This window comes from Telopea speciosissima, chromosome 1 (assembly GCF_018873765.1).
Source record: "Telopea speciosissima isolate NSW1024214 ecotype Mountain lineage chromosome 1, Tspe_v1, whole genome shotgun sequence".
NCBI classification, from domain to species: Eukaryota; Viridiplantae; Streptophyta; class Magnoliopsida; order Proteales; family Proteaceae; genus Telopea; species Telopea speciosissima.
The window spans coordinates 73567861-73588545 of record NC_057916.1 but is presented as its reverse complement, the minus strand read 5'-3'; the positions used below and the strand labels follow the sequence as shown (position 1 = coordinate 73588545).

General features: G+C 38.1%; 2 protein-coding genes across 2 annotated transcripts in view; both read right to left on the bottom strand.

Annotated features, from left to right (window-relative positions):
- Nucleotides 1-6400, bottom strand: part of LOC122649148 (chloride conductance regulatory protein ICln) — a 35616-nt gene extending 29216 nt beyond the window's left edge. Inside the window, exons 1-6 of the mRNA XM_043842523.1 lie at nt 6104-6400; nt 5897-6020; nt 5364-5481; nt 5216-5275; nt 5018-5077; nt 4831-4928 (exon numbers count right to left, since the gene is read on the bottom strand). Coding sequence (XP_043698458.1) covers nt 4831-4928; nt 5018-5077; nt 5216-5275; nt 5364-5481; nt 5897-6020; nt 6104-6270 — 627 coding nt within the window. The 5' untranslated portion in view covers nt 6271-6400. The remainder of the gene's footprint in view (nt 1-4830; nt 4929-5017; nt 5078-5215; nt 5276-5363; nt 5482-5896; nt 6021-6103) is intronic.
- A 2555-nt stretch (nt 6401-8955) lies between these two features.
- LOC122649149 (40S ribosomal protein S13) lies at nt 8956-12891 on the bottom strand. Its single transcript, XM_043842524.1, has 5 exons — nt 12744-12891; nt 12528-12600; nt 12283-12421; nt 11989-12175; nt 8956-9262 (listed from the first exon to the last, which is right to left on the bottom strand). Exons 1-5 carry the CDS (start codon nt 12764-12766, stop codon nt 9229-9231), a joined length of 456 nt encoding a protein of 151 aa, XP_043698459.1. The 5' UTR covers nt 12767-12891; the 3' UTR covers nt 8956-9228.
- Nucleotides 12892-20685: the final 7794 nt, after the last annotated feature.

Genomic DNA, 20685 nt, shown 5'->3' with positions numbered 1-20685 from the left:
CTAAACCTAAACCCCTTCTAACCTCTCCACTCTCCATCGACATCTCCAGCCTTGTATGTTCTTTTGTTTGTTTCTAAAGAGGACTGTAGACTGTGGAGTAACAAACAGTTCCTTTAACTTCATTCAATCTTGTCTTTCTTTCTTTTCCTCCTTTTTTTTCACAAAATTGAATGATTTCTTTATTGGACTAAAATGAAGTGATCACAAGACCAGAACTTGTAAATATTTCATATTTATGAATGGTTTTGAACTTTTGATTGGGCCGCTCTCTTGGCCGCATTTGGATGGACTTAGGAGAGAAGTCTTTTCATTTCGTTTTATCTTTCCCTTTTTTCCATGGAGGTCTTTAAGGTGTTTGTAGATATGCCCTACCCTTAGCAGACATGTCATGATTATGCAATTTTGCAATTCCTTGATTATGTACTTCAATTCTTTCATATTTATTTAGGATACACGTAGAATTATATAAAAATTAATATGCTATTTATGCCTAATAAAATGGGGTTATATAAAAAAAAAAGAACACTAGAACGCCTTGTTCGCCAAGGCAACGCCTTGAGGCCGCCCTATCGCCAAGGCGCTTAGGAAGGCCCTCAAACGCCATGGTCGCCTTGCCGCCTTGATAACTATGGCTAGGAATGCATGATATATATTCTTCAGCTTGAGGGGGAGTGTTAGAAGTCGTGTAATAGGGGTAGTTTAGGAACTAGTCCCATTACTAGTTACCTTATTATGTAATATTATTTTTCTTCTTTATTTCCCTTGTACCTCCCTAGGGAGGTGGATGTAATTCTCTATTTGTTATGATTGAATTAATATAGGTGTATGGAGAAGCCTCTCCAACACAATCGATTACAACCCAAATATTCTCTTGCTATCTTCTTCCTCCTCCAACTTCTTCCTTCTCTCTTCTTACCTTCTCAACCTAAAATCTAACTCCATTGGCAAGGATAACGAGTGGAGTATGAGAGTTAGATGAAATAGAATTAAAAATAGATGACTTACCAATCATGTGAGCAAAAGGCCCCGAATCAATAATCCAGGGTATGGAAGTGGTGGAAAGAAAAGCAAGTGGAAGTGGATGACTCAAGACTCTTGATACGGCTCATCAGCTGATGAACCTCATCACGAAGAGTGGTGGAGGATTCTGCCATGGCTGAACCTGATTTAGTATCACTAGATGCAACCATGGCTGTACCTTCTTCAGGAGCTGCATGATTGGCCAAGTGTTTGGCCCATCCTGGTTTCCCATGCTTGGACCAGCATGTATCAATAGTGTGATTGGATTTCCTACAATAAGAACATTGCCTGGCAGCTTTGTCAACATGCTGCCCACCAGAGCCACGGCCATCAGTACCACGTCCTCCCCCTGAACCACGGCCTCTACTAGTAGTGAATGTTGAGTTTTCCTTGAGGGTGGTATCTAGTTTGGAACTAGGAGAAACAATACGTCGCAGCCTGGAATAAGTATCATTGAGAGTGGGAACTGAATTACCAGCAAGTAAGTGACCCTTCACAGCCTTCAGATTAAGATTCAATCCAGACAAAAATTTTGAAACAAAAAATTCATTCCGTTGGGCCTTTAATTTTTCAATATCAGTGATAAGGGGCTGAAACACGATACCCTTAAAAGCACTATAATATTTTTTAAGAGATTTATCTGACTATTGGAACTAGAATAGCTTCTCATAAAGCTCATAATTGCGGGTCATACTCTTCTCTTGAGAATATGTCTCCTTTAAATCATCCCACACTCCTTAGCAGTCGTGTGAAACATGACATTACCAGCAATGTTAGGTTCCATGCTATTCTACAACCAAATCAGAATAATTGAATTCTCCTTTACCCAGGTACTGTAGTCCTTAGAATCTAAAGCCAGAGGATCTGAAATAATGTAGCTAAGATTGTCCTTAGCCATAATGTAGACACGGACAACTTGGGCCCACAGTAGATAATTAGAACTCCCGTTGAGTTTGATAGATGTAATATGAACATTGACATTGTCTGTGGAATTCTTTGTATTAGCCATAATGAGTGGAAAAAAATCTTCAAAAAACAACCAGTAAGGGTAGCAGCAGCTGATTCAGAAAATTCTTCAAACACCTAGAAGGCAACAGCAGTCGATTCAGGAAGAAATAACCAAGGAGCAGAAATTCCTTGAAGAGATAATGAGGAGTAGCTAACACAGCTAACTCCAGTAGATGGAGGAGCAAAATACACCAACAATAGGGTGCAGCAGTATTTGAATCAGCAGCAGATCTAGAAGCCAAAGCCGAGAGAACCAGCCAACAAGAAGATCAATGTCAGGATGTTGGGAAGGAGACCACGAACTCAATTATGCAACAAGGACATTGTTTTTTATGTGTAATCAATCACAGTCAATAACTAAGAGCCACAACACCACATTCGTCAATAAATAAAACTACAAAAACAGTCACACAGATGAGATCGATTTTGTCAGGGTTTTGCCTGATATCGATTTTTAGCAATCCTTGGCTGTAGGCAATGGAATCTTCAACTCAGTAACCATCATCAGTGTAGATAGGGATAAAACACTGCATTAATGGGAATAGGAGTGATTTTAAGTCATAGAAGGAGCAGCAAAAGGTGGCTGCACACCACAAGTGAAAATCGTGAATGGGAGACAGCAGAGAAATCGTGGAAGGGACTCTAACGTGATTATAGAAGCTCTGATACCATGTTAGTAAACCAGAATCCTATAATCAGATCAGAGTAATGAGGGAAAGAAGAAGAGAAGAGAAGAAGAGAGGCACGCAAATCTCAAGAAGGGAGAGAACCTACAACCAGAACAGAATATTCTGCCGCAGGTCTGCTCCTATTATATTTATAATAAAATCATAAGTACTCAAAGGACAATAATGCTCCTACATAAACTGGCAATACAAAGCACTAGGAAATAAGGTAGAATAAAGACTAAACTACCCTTACGTTAATACTTTAACACCCACGATTCTGGTTTTGGGTGAACCAGCAAACATCCAGACCAGGTGGTCTGGCCAAGACATAGCCCCGTTGAGCCAAAAGGCTCTATTGAAGAACCGTAGGCCATTTAAGGGCCTGGTTCTTCTATTCTTTCGACTGTAGGCAGGGATGTAAACGGATTGGATTCGGTTCGGATAGAGCTATATCTGCGTCCGCATCCGATTAACTTTTGGACGAATTCGGATAGTGCTAAACAGATTCGGACACGGATTCGAATCGGATATTTTATCTGTTTACATGTAAATATAGTTTTTGGGATAGCTATAGCCTATCCATATCCGTATCCGTTTAGCTTTCAGACGGATTCGGATAGTGCTAAACGGATACGGACACGGATACGGAAACGGATTTCGGCTATTCATTTACATCCCTAACTGTGGGCATGGTTCAAGGTCTCGCGAGATCGAGATCTCTGTGATTTTCTAGGTTTCAACAAGTCTCGAGTCAAAATCACATGCAATACCAGAACATTACATGGTTTCGGCTGAGATTTCGGTATCTCACCGAAATCTTGACCAAAAGTATCTTGCTGAAATGTCACAAAGTCAATTATATAAATACCATGTTTCGATTTTTCTTGGTCGAAATTTTGATCTATTCTCGGTAAACTCGACCGGCTTCGCCAGCTTGTGAAGAAAACAGCTCCAAATCACTTATTTGCTCCAAATCTTACCAAAAAAGGCTTGTAACACTTGGATTTGATGCTCAAGAACAACAATTGGAGGAGATTTGCTGCCCAACAACCTTCCTTGGAGGAGATTTGAACTTAAAGGACCGGTACTCGTTCAATATTAGGATGAGCATGTAGGGATAGAGGTGACATGGTAGCTGGTACTTGGTAGTTGTTGGCTTGGATTGTTAAATGTTGACTCAAAATATATTTGACTCTAATAACAAACAATGTTAGATGTATGATTTATGAAATGGTCCATAATTTGATGTTTTTTCATTCCTATTGCTTATTTAAGTTGTTCTACTTGAATTATATGTGTTCTAACACTAAAGGTTGTGAGGAATAAGTCATATAAGTATATATATACCATTTTAGTTAAAAACAAGGGCCGAAATTTGACATAAAAAATGCATCAACTCGGCCAAGACCTCGCCAAGTTACCGCAACAACTCAGATTTTAGGCTGACCGAAACCAGCCGAGATACCGAGACCTCGAACCTTGACTGTAGGAAAAGTATTGCCTCCCTGCATCACTGTCATTCTTAAACCATGTCTGACCAAGTTTAGCGTACAACTATCTAGAGGTGCACCCTGAATTGCCTTCTAAAAAGACCAGACATAATTAAAGAACCATATTGTTGGTTAAGTTGATTTCTCTTACTATTTACACTGATAATATTATGAGCATATTGGATTACATTTTAACTGTTAATTTAACCCATGATGACTAATTTTAAGGAATCAAATACAATAGCATCACATGGGGGTGGGGTGGGAAGGGTGAAAACACAAGCCCATCAGTGATTAACAGATTACCAGGGCAGATAAAGACATGCTTAAGCTTCCTGAAAAATGGACTAATCCTCATGAAATGAACTAAGAGATCACTCATGCACCTTTCAGATATAATTGAAGGTTGAATACATCTGAGGTGAGACAAAGATACTGCCAAAAGCTCAATAAATCTAGAAATCTAAGCTCCACATCAGTATTTGGAATTTTACTACTCATATTTTCACAGTTCAAGAAATGATAAAGCAACCTAAAAGACTCAAGAGGTTACAAAAAGCACAAAATTAGACTAGAGCTGCGTACACAATTTAGAAGCACGATGAAAAAACCCAAGCGTAAGGTAAGTCAATCATTGAGCATACCTCTACCACTCTGTGAGATAGGTCATGGTCGCCGTTCGAATAACCAATGGGGTTGGCAGGATTTTCAGAGAGCTGCCATTCGGATTCTTCCCTTCCCTCTGTAAGGACAATGGATAGGAATCAACATACCATGTCAAGTTGCAGGAGAAGATGGACTTTCAGGAGGATTGATCTAAACTCTACTAACCTGAATCCGCATCATCTGGCAACTGATCTGCACTAAAAATCCAGTTGTGTTCTTCTTCCTCTGGTTGAAGAGAATATAAATTCAAGGAAAATATGCTTATAATGATTGTAAAAAGACAAAGTAAGAAATTCAAGGGGAAGAAAACAATTAAAGAAGAGTTGCAAATATCAAGCATTCCATGATACTTGGCGAAGTTACCTTCCTCTGGCTCGGGATTTAGCTCTGCGCACTGGCAGAATATGTCAAACAGAGAATCCACTACCAAAAATAAAATGTAAAACATCAGTTAGTCCTTAACAGTAGCCAAATAACAACATGTGTATAACAACAAAAGAACGGAAAATACATTGGTTCGGATCTGATGGAACAAGCCTCATCTCTGTGATCTTAGATACATCTAGGGCCTGATGATATTCTGAATCTGAGTCTTCTGACTCCTCATCTTCACCAGCTTCTGTCTCAATCTTCAAAGGGAAACATAGGATCGAGTATCCCAGAAACCAACAAAAGAAAACTAAGAATGATAGCTCATAAAACCAAGGAAAAATACCAGTTCTATCAATGTTTAAGCTCAAATATGTGATTTTATGTTTGGGCTTTGGAAGCCTCCAAACATCCCAATTAAATTTGTGGGGGAGGGAGGGGGAGAAGTTACGTTATGCCTTTCTGACTATCAGAATCGTGCAGGCTGGAATTTTGAAAATGGAACTAAGATAGATAAAATCATTAGTTTTAAGAGGCTAAGCATTTATAAATAACAACAGTGATGTCATTATGTCAAAGCTTCCTGCCTGCAAGCAACACTATAAATTTACCATCGGAGACTCTAAAAGAAACATCATAGTAGTGCGAATCCAGAAAGAGAGAAAAGTTAGAGACCTGAGTATAAATACAAGGTAAGGAGTAAGCTTCCGGGTCCCTCGATACAGCGTGCAAAGACACCGATAAGAAGCCCACCTCATAACCTTGCTCCCTATCTACATCGCTCAGCCACAATATTCTCCTGCAAAAACCCACCCACTCAGAATTATTGCGTGTGTTTATGAGTGAATAGACTATAGAGAGACGTAATAACTAATAACGCACTTGGTGGAGATGTACAGAGTTCCGGGAGACTCAGGAGCTCGGTTGCCAAGAACAATGGCAACTCCAGGTTGAACGTGCATCAACTGCTCATCATTCTCGGCATCGAGAATAGGCTGTCCAGCACCTTCTCCGATTCTCTGAGTGAAGCTCTGTAACCCTAACACCATTTTCTGGAAACTCCACAATTACTTCTTCCTCACTGCAAGGTGCGATTGTCAGACCTACTTCGGCACTTCCTAAAGTTTTATGAGCTTTTTTTTCTCTTTTCTATTTCTTCTTCGCTTTTAATCTCTCTCTCTCCTCTCATCAGGGCGCCAAAATCAAATCTCTGCCCTTCGCTTCGCGTCCGTGAGAGTGGCAATCGGTTCAAAGCTCTAACTGGAACTGAAAGCGTTGCTACATGCTACTTGCTACTTGCTACTTGCTTATGCGGACACAAGCCATTCACCGTGTTTGGTTGCAAGTGCAGGTACACTAACGTCTGTTTGGTTCACCCGAAAACTCTTAAAGGTTGTGTTTGGTTGGATAAAAATTGATAGAAAGCAAAAGAAAATCTTGAATAGAAAACAAAAAAAGAATATTTTTTTGGCACTTCAGCCATAGTTGCAAAATCAGGTTTTGACTATGTGAGTTGCCTGAGTCGAGTCAAAATTTTGAAAATCTGATCAAGAGTCGTGTAAACTAGATCAGGGTAAAAAACGACGAGACTGGGTCATAAATGATCCGACTCAAATAAGACTCTGTATTTTTACCCGAGTCATGACAAAATCGATGAGTTTAATCATTTTTCAAAAAAAAAATCCTAAAACCAATTCACTTAGAGTTAACTAAATGGTAAATCTATAATCTAAAACAATAAGAAAGCCTCAACTCCTCGACTCCCTTCTCTTGCTCAATGGTATAAACTCAAAATGCATTGATATCTGATTATTTCCCCCCCCCCCCCATATTTTTCTGTATTTCTATGATTTTTTACTAATTTATACATATTTATTGCATTATAAAATAAAAAACGTGACTCGTCTTGGCCGGTTTGATAAGGCCAAGTGGACCAGGTTTTTCTAGAAGACGAGTCTAAGTCAGAAAACCTGATTTTCCAAAAATATTTTGGCAAAAGTTTTTTCTAGCCATCAGACATTGCATAACGTAAATTAAATATGAAAAATTAGGGTTTTGACGTTAAAGAAATCTAAGAAAGATGAAAGTAGGCAAACCACCAAACCAAGATGGGGTCCTAATAGAGGTAAAGAAAAACTCAGGATATGTGATTTATCTTGGTTAACCAAATTGTTTAACAAGATTATGAGCACAAGAAAAATATCGAATGAATGGAAGAAAAACATTTTGATTCCAATTTACAAAAATAAAGATTATAGAGCTGCAATATTCAACAACTGATCAAGCTTGAGAGTACCAAGAGATGGGTTAAATGTGGTAACATGTGAATGAGAAGGTAAAGAGTTTTGCTCAAATCCTTGCGATAATAAACAAGACTCTAGAAGAATAAAAATGATTATGAACAGTATTACGTGTCTTTTATTTTAATTATTAGGATAATTTTAGTAATTATTATTTTAGTTATTATTAGTTATTTATTTACATATATCCTAGGAGAGAGTTGAGGGATAATTGGGTTGTGTTGTACGTGGGTCTTGTGAAGAAATTAGAGGAGTTATAAGTACTTCTTAGACTATATAATAAGTAGATATTAAATAAATGAATATGATTTGAATCTCCTAATTTATCTCATAGAGATGAGGTAGGCTTCCTCACTTAAGCCAGACAACATTGCTTTGTCTATATGTATCAAACAATGACAGAGGTCGGAGAATGAGAAAACTTCCCCAACCCTTGTCCATTTGAACCTCTCAGCTTTCATTGAATCATAAGAAGCACCACCATCAGTCATGGGCATGGTAACCATCCAACAAACGTTGTTAAATAAAAATCAATTCCATGAGCAGATTAGTAGACTTCTTACAACCAGAATCAAGAGGTGGGATGTGTTAAAAGACTTTTACCAAAAAAAATGTGTTGAAAGAACACAAAAAACGAGCAAAGCACACTTCAGAACGTTAAAAAAAATAACTAAACAAGCACCACTGCTACGGTGAATCTTCATAGTAGCACAATGTTTTCTACTTCTCAAATTAAATAAACCTTAGCCGATCATGGGGGGAGAACCCAATGGTCCCAAAATTAGGAAAACCATTAATGGCCGTCAAAGGATGCTGCAGCTTGAAATATAGTTGTTTTAGTGAAGCAAACCTTCAAAAATTGTATCCATAATAAGCAGTTAAGATATAACTCTTGAGGAGCGGATATGGGGCTGCTCAAGTGATTCACAGAGCATGTTAAGAATCATGAAACCACCGGGGAGCATGAGCTAACAAATACTGCATCCCTTACCTCAGCCGAGAAATTGGAGAACAAAGAAGCCAAAATGTGTTACAGAGTTCCCTTGGATTGCCATAGGGAGGTCAAATCTTCTTTTATTAGAATGGAGATTGTAAGTCTTTTTCATCCAACCATATATTCCAGATTCAAAAAAATAATGAAAGTAAAACCGTGCGACTGACACCCATACCAATTTAAAGAAAGGAGAGTTGGGTTATATAGTAGAAAACTCCGTTTAATGCCCGCACCCAATCAAGGCTATATTAAACATCCTCACAGATTGGGATGGCCACCGGAGCACCAACTTTAGAAAAGTTGGAAAAGTGCTTAATGCTCTAGGCATTGTCAGTCACTGCACATTTCTATTGCAGGAACAAACGCATGCGGAACCTAAACCTCTAGCCGAGAGGGGAATTTTTCCATATACCCTAAATTGTCAATCCACTCTTCAAAATAATAATAGGAATTTCACATTTAACGAATGTAAGAAACTACATGGTGCGCTGGTTTGAGGGCCTCATCTAAAGCACAATATCACAACATAAAATAACGAGTCAAAACCCAAATAAAAAGCTCCGGTAAAGAAGAACAAAACACCCAAAAGCTAAGTAAGTATCAATTGGTTCAGATAAACAAAACTGTTCCTTTCTCTTCTCTAATCTAACAATGAAACTCATGCTTCAGGAAATGTCCTCTCCATCATGAGTGTAGGCATGCATTCATGCATCCTAAGCCACCAGGGTACTTGCTGTTGTAGACTCGCTGAAAATACAAGGGAAAAAAATCTTCAGTTAAATAAAAATAGAAATCAACATATGTACATGCACAATAGAAGACATTACATCTTCTAAAACACAAACAGTAAATGAGAATGCCGAGGGAAGAACGTATTGCTCATCAAAACTATAAGAACGCCCATAGACCGGATTCAATAAACAAGGCATCAAGACTAGACATTTTACACCACTGATATTAAAAACATGAAACAGTAAGGATTGGCCCCATCAAAAGGTTTCATTGAGCAACTGAACATATCTGTATTTATTCAGTGTCTCAGAAAATTTCAATAATTTTCAAAGATTGTGCCGGAATTTTATTGCCAAAAATAAGAATTAAAAAACAAGATAACAAAGGTCAGAAAAAACCACAGCGGACCACACTTAACTCTGGGATCGCTTGGAGAGTCACTCAGCCCAAGTGTGAGACTCACTCAACCACAAGAGTGGTACTCACTAACCGCAAGAAGCTATACTGGATTCAAATTCTTCTCCTTTTTTTTTTTTTTTTCCCAATACTTCATAATACAAACATATATAGGGGAAGGGAAGTAGATGTTGGACTAGAGCAGTAGGAATTAATGACCACTATATTGCCATCATTATGTCACCATCAGATAGGCTTTTCTGAACAAGCATCATAGGAGTGTGCACCAATGAGGTGTCATAAAGATATTATAAATAGCAGTGCAGCAAGGTCATTTCATGTGAAGAAAAGAAAAGAGAAGAATAGATATAGATAGAGAGCGAGAGAGAGATACTGTAACCTGACCCAGCTGCTTACAGAACCATGTCTCAATCTTCAAATAGGAAATATTTACTGCAGTAATGAACCACAACCCAACCATGCCAAGGTTGTGTTGAGAGTCACTTGCTTTAAACAACTTCCAACCCCCCTCCCCCCTAATGTCAGCCATTTCAATGCTTTCCTCTCTCTCAAAACCTCAAGCAGAGGTGAGATAGACCATCTGATCCAAAACCATTGCCCATTAAGATTCGCTATGATACAATAAATTCCAAATATAACTTTCTTCCTCAATGAGGACCAAATTTCCTACAACCTCACTGAATACAGAATACAGTAACAGAAGCACAACTTTCTTGATCAACTAGGTTAACAACCCAACAAGGAACCTAAAGATCTCAAGAGATGCAAAGCTGTTCCACAGGTTCCAGCAAAACACTCTCTTCCTGACCACTGTATCTTCTTGATAAATTTCAGACATTAGTTTCTTCCCTTTCAGGAAAAAAAAATATATGCAACATCAAACCTTATTAACAAAGTCAATGTTCTCAGAGCAGACTCAACTCAGCAGGTCAACATCCCAAATTGAGGACTTGTTTTGTAGGTCTCACTGACACTAGACAATCCATACCAAACAAAAAAATTTATCTTTTCATCCCTAAAAAATCTCAAAAGACTTGATAAATGATACAAGTTCATTGCAAAATCACTGTTCGCTCGAACCAAAACTTAAGGCCCAATACCCAAGACTATATAAGTCAAATTTCTGAATCCATAAAAATATTAGCAACCCAATAATGTTTGAGTGGAAGAATCCTATAAAAAGATTAAGTTAAGCACCATGTAACATCTGGTTTGGATAAATACTGCTGGAATCATTCGAACCTCAAGGCTAGTGAGGGAGCTCTTACTGATAAGAAATTGTGGAACATGTTCATGGAAAAAGATAAGCTAAAAACTACTCTGAGAAAATTAGGGAGTGAAGTGGAACAGAGCACCAGAAGTGTTCAGCTTGACTTCGGCAGTACTCTTTTCCAAACCTACACCTATCATCCAGGGGACTAGAACAAGTATCTTCATTAAACTAGGACTCCTAGAGCAAACAAACCAGAGAATTCCACAGGATAAACCTATAAAAAAAATAAATGGGTATTGGCCAGACAAAGTGAAAGACACAGACCACAAAAACTGATTGCTAGGGACAAACCTTAAAGATGGAACTTATTAAGGATGTCTAAACTCTAGACTAATATTGTATCATATGACATTTTCTCAGCCTGCATGAACCTGTCTGAATGACTGAATCCACAGAAACAGCTTCTCTTCTAGGACAATTTCATATTGCCCAACTGATCTTCTAAACTGCAAGTAGTGTGGGAGAGTTGGACCATATGCCAAAGCATAAGCACAAAAGTAAGTGCAACAACATCCATCTTCAGCATCCGCCCTAAGCTTGTCTTTCCAGAGCATCAAATACTCAGATTGGTGACTGAAAACGATAAGCATAGACCTGCTAACAGATATGAAACTAAAAGCAACAAATCAATTGGCGGTTGCTTAGTGGTCACCTTTTCTAGGGCATTAACATATAAAAATGCAAAAAGAAACAAAACCTGTCCAAGACAGTATCGCAACTTAGATCAAAGGGCCCAAAGCATCATTTTTGTTTCCTGATGGATACAAACGTCATATTCTATCAAACCAAACTTAATTATTAACCTTCTATTTGGGACAAACAGTTAGGTAATAGCTCAGAATGCTTTACAAACATGTCTATCACATTCCGATAAATCAGGCCAAACAGATTGTAGATAATGCAGTTGAGGATAATAAAGAACAAGAAGAAGAAAGAACCTAGAAGCAATAATCAGAAATCATAAGCTCACAACAATAATAAAAACACTAGCATATTTCGATCCATGAGAACAAGGACAATTCAACTAATATTAATGAAGGAGCAGACTCACTATTTCCAGACTGGTGGAAGCTTCTTTGTCCGCTTGTAGTAGCGGGCAAGTCGGTGAATCCTGCTCTCTACGAGAATCAATCTGAACTTCGAATCTTTATCCTTTCTATTTCTCTCAAGGTGCTTCCGGATAGCGACTGCCTTCTTAATCAGGTGGTACAGATCCTCAGGAATTTCAGGAGCAAGGCCTAATCGATCGATAAATATAATCAGATGCCAAAATCAGCATTTAAAAATCTCCCAAATATAATAAATCCAGTAACCAGTATTGATAAAGTACGAAAAAAAAGCATACCATGAGCCTTCAGAATACGTAGGATCTTGCTCCCAGTAACGCTCCTAACCTGAGCAATACCATGAGAGTCTCGAAGAATAACACCAATCTGGGATGGAGTCAACCCCTTCTTGGCGAACTTGCAAATGTTATCCTCCACCTGAAGAACCAAAAACGAATCATTCAGAAAATCAAACAGTAGTGCGATTTAGGGTTTAGTAGCATTCACGATTAATAGAGAAATGAGGATTTTAGGATTTGCTCACATCTTGGCCTGATATCTTCAGCCAACTAGGAGGTGTCCTTTTGTATGGAAGGGCTGATGCAGAGATACCCTTACTGTATCAACAACAAAAACCATTAAAAAAAAAAAGAGAAATGCAATGGAAACTTAGAGTGATGTGACGCATCAAATGAAATAAACCACCATTGAAGCTGTAATCACAGAAATCTCAATTTCTGAAGAAGCAAAGAAGACATACCCACGACTGTGCATACGACCCATGGTTGCGAAGTTTCAGGCGCGACTCTCCTCTTCGTCTCTCTACCTCCACTAACCTAGTGCCGACTGCGGAGACGAACCTGAAATCCTCAAACCCTAGCAGATCCGCGTACTTGGATTTTATAGCAATTTCCTAGGTTAAATTACACTTACACCCTCTCAGTTTTTTATAGTTTTCACCCTTTTCTATTTTAAACAACCATACATACTCCCTCATTTAATGGAAATTCACACATTGTTATAGCCGGACCATTTCCCTTCACCATGGGTGAATGGAGAATCCCTTCACCAATGACACAATAGAGTTGAGAGTTAATAATGATACAAGAACTTTTCCAAAAAAAAAAAAAAACAAAAGATGATATAAGAATTTTCCTTTTTTGTTTAGGGGGTGGGGGTAAAGAATGATGATATAAGAATCCAATCACAAGGTCACACACTTCCTCCTTTACGAGTGAAAGAAAACTTAATCCATTATGGGAAACAGATGCCTATACACTAGAGTGCATAATTTATAGGCCATCTCACATAATGACTCATGGACCAACAGTGACACTTTTTTTCCTTAATCAATATGTGGATGTGAGAACAATGAATCTGATCTTAAATCATACTCACATCTTTGGGGAAGAGAAGGAATAAGAAGTCGCCATTTAGATTAAGGTCTCGGACTCACAAAAATAAAGTTGATTCCATGAAGGTTCCAATGGGGACCAATTGGCCTTGGATTCGGAGATCCTCTCCTTCAGAACAAAGCCCTTTTAGGTAAGCTTGCGTGGAAACTTTGGAAAGATCCAACATCCCCTTGGGTCATATTCTTAAAGCAAATTTATTTCCCCAATTCTGATTTACTTAGTGCAAGATTGGACTCGGATCCCTCGTGGGCATGGCGTAGTATTATTGAAGGGAGGCAGTGTCTTATGGATGGTCTCTTATGGATCGTTGGGAATGGTGAGAGTATTCACATTTGGGAGGATAACTGGATCCCCTCTTCCTCGGATAACTGGATCCCCTCTTCATTGATGCTGATAACAAGGTTTGGAAGATGAACCTCCTCAATCTACATTTCCATCAGCAAGATGTTGAAGCCATCTTGAGAATTAATCTTGGGGTCCTCCCTTCTGAGGATATTCGAGTTTGGGGTGCTTCCAAAATTGGCCTCTATTCGGCCAAAGCAGATTATCACATGTTGTGCAATCAAAGGGATGCTAGAGATCGTCTTAATGCTCCTTCTTCATCCACTGGCTCGTCTTCCCCAGTCCCTGAAGGCGTGTGGAAAAGGATTTGGTCTTGTCATACCTCACCTAAGATCAAAAATTTTCTTTGGAGAGCAACCAACAATGCCCTTACTACTGGTCTGGCATTGCTTCGTCATCATTCTCATGTGGATCCCGCGTGTCATAGATGTGGCACTCTCTTTGAGATGGTGGATCATATCCTTTTCGATTGCCCTTATGCTCGGGCAATTTGGTTTGGTTCATCGATGGCCTTCATCCCTCCTAGCCCTGATCCAAGTCTGATTGGGTTATTAATCTCTGGGAAGCGTTGGGAAAGAGAGATAAGAATGCGAATAGAGAGGTCACATGTCTTATTTCCTTTCTATGTTGGAACATCTGGTGTTTTAGGAATGATTTGGTTCTCAATGGGATTAACCAATCCCCAGTCGAGGTGAGCAAACAGAACTTTTAGCTCAGGAGTTTATATCAGTGACAACAGAGCCTAAAAGGAATGTTCCTAGCAGGCGATTCTCCCCCTCTCTTGAAAGCCTTGCTTGGTCCCCTCCTCCTCCGTCGGCTTTCAAGCTCAACTAGGATGCAGCATTCAATGACGGGAAATGTGGCATTGGCCTTGTGATCAGATCCCATTCGCAGTAGCTCGTCCTGGCAGTCTCAAAACCCATGTCCTTCTCTCCCCCTTTGATTGGTGTAGCAATGGGCATTCGTGATGGGCTCCTTTACTGCATTGCCGAGTGTCTTGAAAATTTTGTGGTGGAGTCAGATTGCTTATCCATTGTCTCTAGCCTCGTTGGAGATCAGCCCCCTCCCATTGAATCTCTCAGCATTGTTCAGGACATCAAAGCGCTGTCTGATTATTTTAATGCTTGCTCCTTTCATCATATTCCAAGAGAGATTAACAACGTAGCTGACTCTCTTGCTCGAAGGGCCCTGTCTTTAGCGTGTGAGACAGTATGGCCCATTTCCACTCCTTGGATTTCAGATTTATGTAACTCGGATTCCTTGCGTGAGATACAATATTTTCCATTTCCGTTCTTTACCCAAAAAAAAAAAGAAGGACCGGTTAGATCAAAACTATGTTTCAGGTCATGTCATGGTTCGGGAAAGGTGCTAAGCACCTCCGGTCCACCCGGTGAAATCAATCTTCTTATTGCTTGGTACAAATTAAATAAAACATGATATTATAACATAAACCAAAAGTAAAATAAAAAATATCAAAAGATGAAGCTAAGGTTAGACCACATACCCAGTGCATCTAACTATAAACCACAGTTAGTTGGAAAAAAAAGACACATAATACATAGATTCCAAATAGATTGACGAGAATGAACCATGTGATGTGATCCTAAAGGGTGACCATCAATATATCCTTAATTGCACAAAAGAATGATCCTATCAATGGTGTAACTTAAAAATCCGTTGTGATATATATTTTCATTACACTTTATTCCCGCACTATCAACATCCACAATGCACTTTCACAAGTATGGAATTAATAATCCGTCAATAAAACAAGTACATTGTACAATAAACAATGAGTATTTCAATGATAATCAAAATAATTGAAATTCATTTCAAATAATAATATTAAACTAATGTTATCGAGACCCCAGATTCTAACCAATCACAATTTGATGATTCACACACTTGGATGTTTACCATTTTGGGGTGCAGAAACCCTATTAACTATTAAGGATCACTCTCATTCACGCATATACCTACACAACAAATATCCTGTCGGTAGACATAAACATTGGAACGCCATGATTGCATGAAATACAAATGCCACAATAAGTGTCTCTCAAAATGGAAAAAGAAATTACTGGAAATTCCCTTTTTGAACAAAATGGTGGTAAACCAAATAAAAAATTTCAATAGATCAATGTTAACATAATTAAATGTTCACATTTATATTTTCATGTTAATCTCCATTAGGAAAATATACAACGCAACCCTAAAATAGAGTGTCCAAGTTTGTCCATAGTTGTGAATAAGTAACGATAAAAGTGAGTAATTGCACATTATCAAAATTATCACAATAAGCACATAAATATGAAATTATAATAATTAATTTAATCAAATTAAATTGGGTTTAATGGATACACACATCAAATGTAAATAATCCAACATCTTTAACGTATAAGGACTATAACACATAAAATAAAACACAAGAAAAATAAATAGGGATTGACATATACTACAAAACATCAAAACAACATTAGAATATGGGGCTTGAAGTCATATTGGGTATATGCAACCACTGCCTAGAGAGGTAGGATGACATATACCTATCTTGTATGCAATAACAAGGGAAAATATAAGCAAACCAATGAAATAAAAAGATATAAAATAAAAGAAGAAGATAAAACAATTATCTACTTGAGAAACCACGAAAATAGAAGATTGGAGGGTGTCTTTACCCAAGGTGAGAAGCCAAAATCACAGCTGAAGACACCCAAAATTGTATAAGAATTAGGGTTTTAGTAGCTCTCACTCAATGGCCTTTCAACTTGCCAAAGACCTTCTCAAAATTTGAGGGAAGGTTTTATTTATGAACTTAGGAGACTTCCCCAACCTCTTGATGACGTCAATGACCAAATCCTATCTCAAACCGTACGATTGTAGATGAGAAGTAAGTAGTTTTAGATCAATGACCCAAAAGGGGATAAAATCATTTAACCAATTAAATCCATGGATGAAAACATGAAAAATCACGTAAATGGGTAGTCTTCGGGGACGGGCCAAGTAATAAACCTAGACAGGTTCTAGACTCCCAAGGGTTGCCCTTGATGAGATGTGCCGACAAAATAATGTGTCCATAATTCTTGCAAAACTCAAAATTTGACGTCGAATGAGCTCTATTTGACAAAAAGAGCATGAACTTCAACATCAAGCATGCGTTGAAGAAGGGCACAATCGATATCGACTCAAAAGTATAAAATGTCAAACAGGATACAGTGCATGTCGATAACCAATCATCAAAACCTCGACTTAGGATGGGTTTTGTATGACGTGTGATAAAACCTCTTTTGACGTCAAGCAAATACCAAATGACACAAACTTGACATCAACTCGAGCTTATTCCATGTTGGATCACCCATTTAGTGTTAAATCTCAAGTTGTTGGAAGCACTTAGGTTGGTTGGATCTATTTTGGACCGAGCTAGCTAGGCCTAACCCAACCTAGGTCTTATCCAAAACTTTAGATGCCCTGTTTCTTCGGATCTAAATGTCCAAATTGGATGATTATAAAGCATTTTATAAAATATTCTAAATATTTTTATATGGTATGAAAATCAGGGACTGTTCTAATAAATAGAAACTGCCTATAGTATGGGTCCTACCCAATTGAAATGGAATTTTCTCCCGATCAAGGGGCAAATGGATGCATTTTCATATTATATTTTTAACTCATATATTGTTTAGACATTCAGGTGAGTCAGAAGTCAAATAACCACATTTTAACCATGGTTTACCCACCAATGGTATTTTAGTCATTCCACTTTTACGATCTCTAACGCATCGAGACTATGAGGAAATCCCCTAAGTTTAAAAATAGAACATTCCCTTGGTCATGAAAAGATACTCATCATCGTTGGGTGACAAAATGACATATTTATATTGGGCTCCCTATTGACCAATTCCATCTCCCCTCCTTTTCATTGGTGGGGTTTACCACTCTAGCATCATGAAAAACCCTACCCTTGTTATATATAATAACCCCTCTTATATTTGGTAATTTGTAAACAAAAATACTGAACAAGTAGCTCCAAAATTCGGCCACATGGACTATTTTAACTTTTCTTCCCTTTTTTTTTGAATAAAAAAATCAATTTATTCAAAAGAGCAAGATACACTCCCATCAACAAGATAGAGATCGGATAAAGGTCAAATTGTCCTCCTTGCTAAGGACAAGGCCCTCCTGGCAAGAGCATCAACAATAACATTACTAGTTCTTGGAATAAAAAGAAACAACAAGACTCAAAATAAGTCTGGAGATATAAAATATCTTTAACAATTGACCGAACTGCTAGAGGAGGGAAAGCGGAGCCCGATTGTAAGGTTAAGATCACTTCTTGATTGTCACTCTCAACAATTAAATTGACAATTCCTTATGAGATAGCTTCAAGAAGAGTTTGCCTAATTGCTAAAGCTTCATTAAGAAGAACATCCCACGTGTGGCATTGTTCGGAGACCACAACGATGTAGCAGCCTTCAACGTGTGGCATGCTTCATTAAGCTTTAATTTTTCTTCCTTGTGAATAGCTAAGATCCAAATATATTCGTCACAAGTAAAATTTGGTGCTTAAACTTCTTCATGTCGGCCTAGGACAAAAGCTATTGCGACACCGCGACACTCAATATTTTATAGTCAAATGTATTTTGAGGAGCAAAATTTCCTCAATTTAAAAATTCTAACTACTTTTTTTTTCTTAAAGCAGATGGACATTTTTTTTTCCTGGACGATATTAAAGATGATTGAAGCCAAATTTCACTAGGATATAGGGCCACACTTTGCTGCTCTTATTTCAACTTTGAGCTCGAATGAATACTATTATACTATAATATACCACAATCAAGTGGATAATTTAATTAAAATCACTCATAATTGGATGATTAAATGATTATGGACTACATAAACAAGATGGTAGTGCAAAATTCACTGGGTCATCCAATTGAGTTAGAATTTGAAATTTAATATTTCACGAATAAAAGGTGTCCTCTTCCCCCATTAAATGATTTGGATTGCCATGTTTGACATGCCACAGGTAGAAAATAGGGTGCCTTTATTGCTTTTGCAGGTAATTTGGTGAAGTTGCTTCCGTTTGCCTAATTCATGTCTTAGTGAGGGCTTTCTCCATACACCTTGTAGGAATCATTTCCCATATGTCCTCTTTTTTTTTTTGTTTTTTGGGTACAAACACCTCCATATTGAAGAAATTTATTGGGCTTCATCAGGAAAAGAACAAAAAACAAATTGTAGGAGTTCCTTAGGATAGGATGACATACGCAGACCCCAAAGACGGTAGCTCACATCTAGGGATGTAAACGGATACCTGAAAATTCGAATTTGATTTACATCCGTATTTGTTTAGGGGTATCCGAATTTTTATTCAAATAATCTAGAAAAAAATTATCTGATCTGAATAGATATTCAACTATTGATATAGAGGGGTTTTTGAAGATTCAACAGGTTCTAAAGAATGAGGAAATGAGACTAAAACATTGATTGAGACTGAATCATATCTGTTAGGGGGGGGGGGGGAGGAAGAAGGTCTAGGTTACACAAGTTAGAGATGTAAACGGATAGTCGAAAACCTGTATTCGATTCGCATCCGTATCCGGGCAGGGAATATCCAGATCTAATCACATCCGATCCATTTACATCCCTACTCACATCCCACTTAAAAAATGGAATGGGCTATATAACATTCTTAAACCTATTTACATGAGAAAAAAGAGGCAAAACTCAAAAGTCTAAAGAAGTTGAATACCTTGACAATGGTGGATATCTAAAACAATGACTAAACTGTACTATTATTTAAGCAACTAATCAAAACCAGATAACTATTGAGTTAGGAAAAGGTGATCTGTGTCAATCAAAACAAGCTTTTGATTGCAATTTTGGTAGGCATAGAGGAATTCCAAATCCACTTAGCATAAGGCACTAGAGGAGATTGATTTCGAACCACATTCCAAGCCTACTAAATAGAAAACTTGCCATCCTAAGCAAGAGTCCAAACCTATTTGTCACTCCTACTCGACAAACGAAAACCACCATTGATCGAGCATCTTGTTACGAATTGAGGTATCGATGTATCATCAATTAATTCTAGCCTCGTTTGGTCCCAAGAGCCATCCTGATGGAGCAAGTCATTTACTCACTTCTCAAGCGTTACATTGATTGCACCATCTACATAATCAATGAGGGGCCCCTCACCAAGCCAATCATCCAACCAAAACAAAACATCGCCTTGCCCAATCATCCACTTGGAATTTGAAAGGAAAATATTCTTGAGATCCAATGATGTCCTCCACATCTTCGACCCTGATCAGCTTTCTTGCGAAAAAACCTAATATGTTCTCCCCTTTGAAAAACTTGAATTTAAAGAAAGAACTCCAAATTGAGTTTTTAGATAAGCCTGCCAGACCTTTAAGTCTCATGGATAAATTGAATTCCTCCAATGATCTGATGCCCAAACCACCATCTTTTAAAGGTGTACAAATTATCTGCCAACTCACCCAGTGATGATGTTTTCCAAACCTCGAATCACCCCATAAGAAACCAGTACAAATAGAATATGATAATGTATATTACATGCATTGTAATATTAATATATATGTTACACATGCACACACACACACGTACGCATGTACACACACACATATTAGATATATATATATGGTTGAGGGTATGTTAGGCCCTGGTAAGGGCGGGCTGGGCTGACCTCATGAGACCTAGGGTTGGGCTAAGGTTCCGGCCCAGCCCAGTACGGCCCATTAACACCCCTAGTCCCAATATTTGCCCATTGTCATCGATTGATCAGCTTGTTGAGTTTTAGTGGAATCCAATTTGCTCCCCATGGAAAGATAAAGACAAATTTGGTCAAGAAGGTTTTTTTTTTTTTTTGTTTTTTGTTGGCTAATGAGGATGTCTGAAACCTTCAGCCTGACTAGTCTCCTGGGC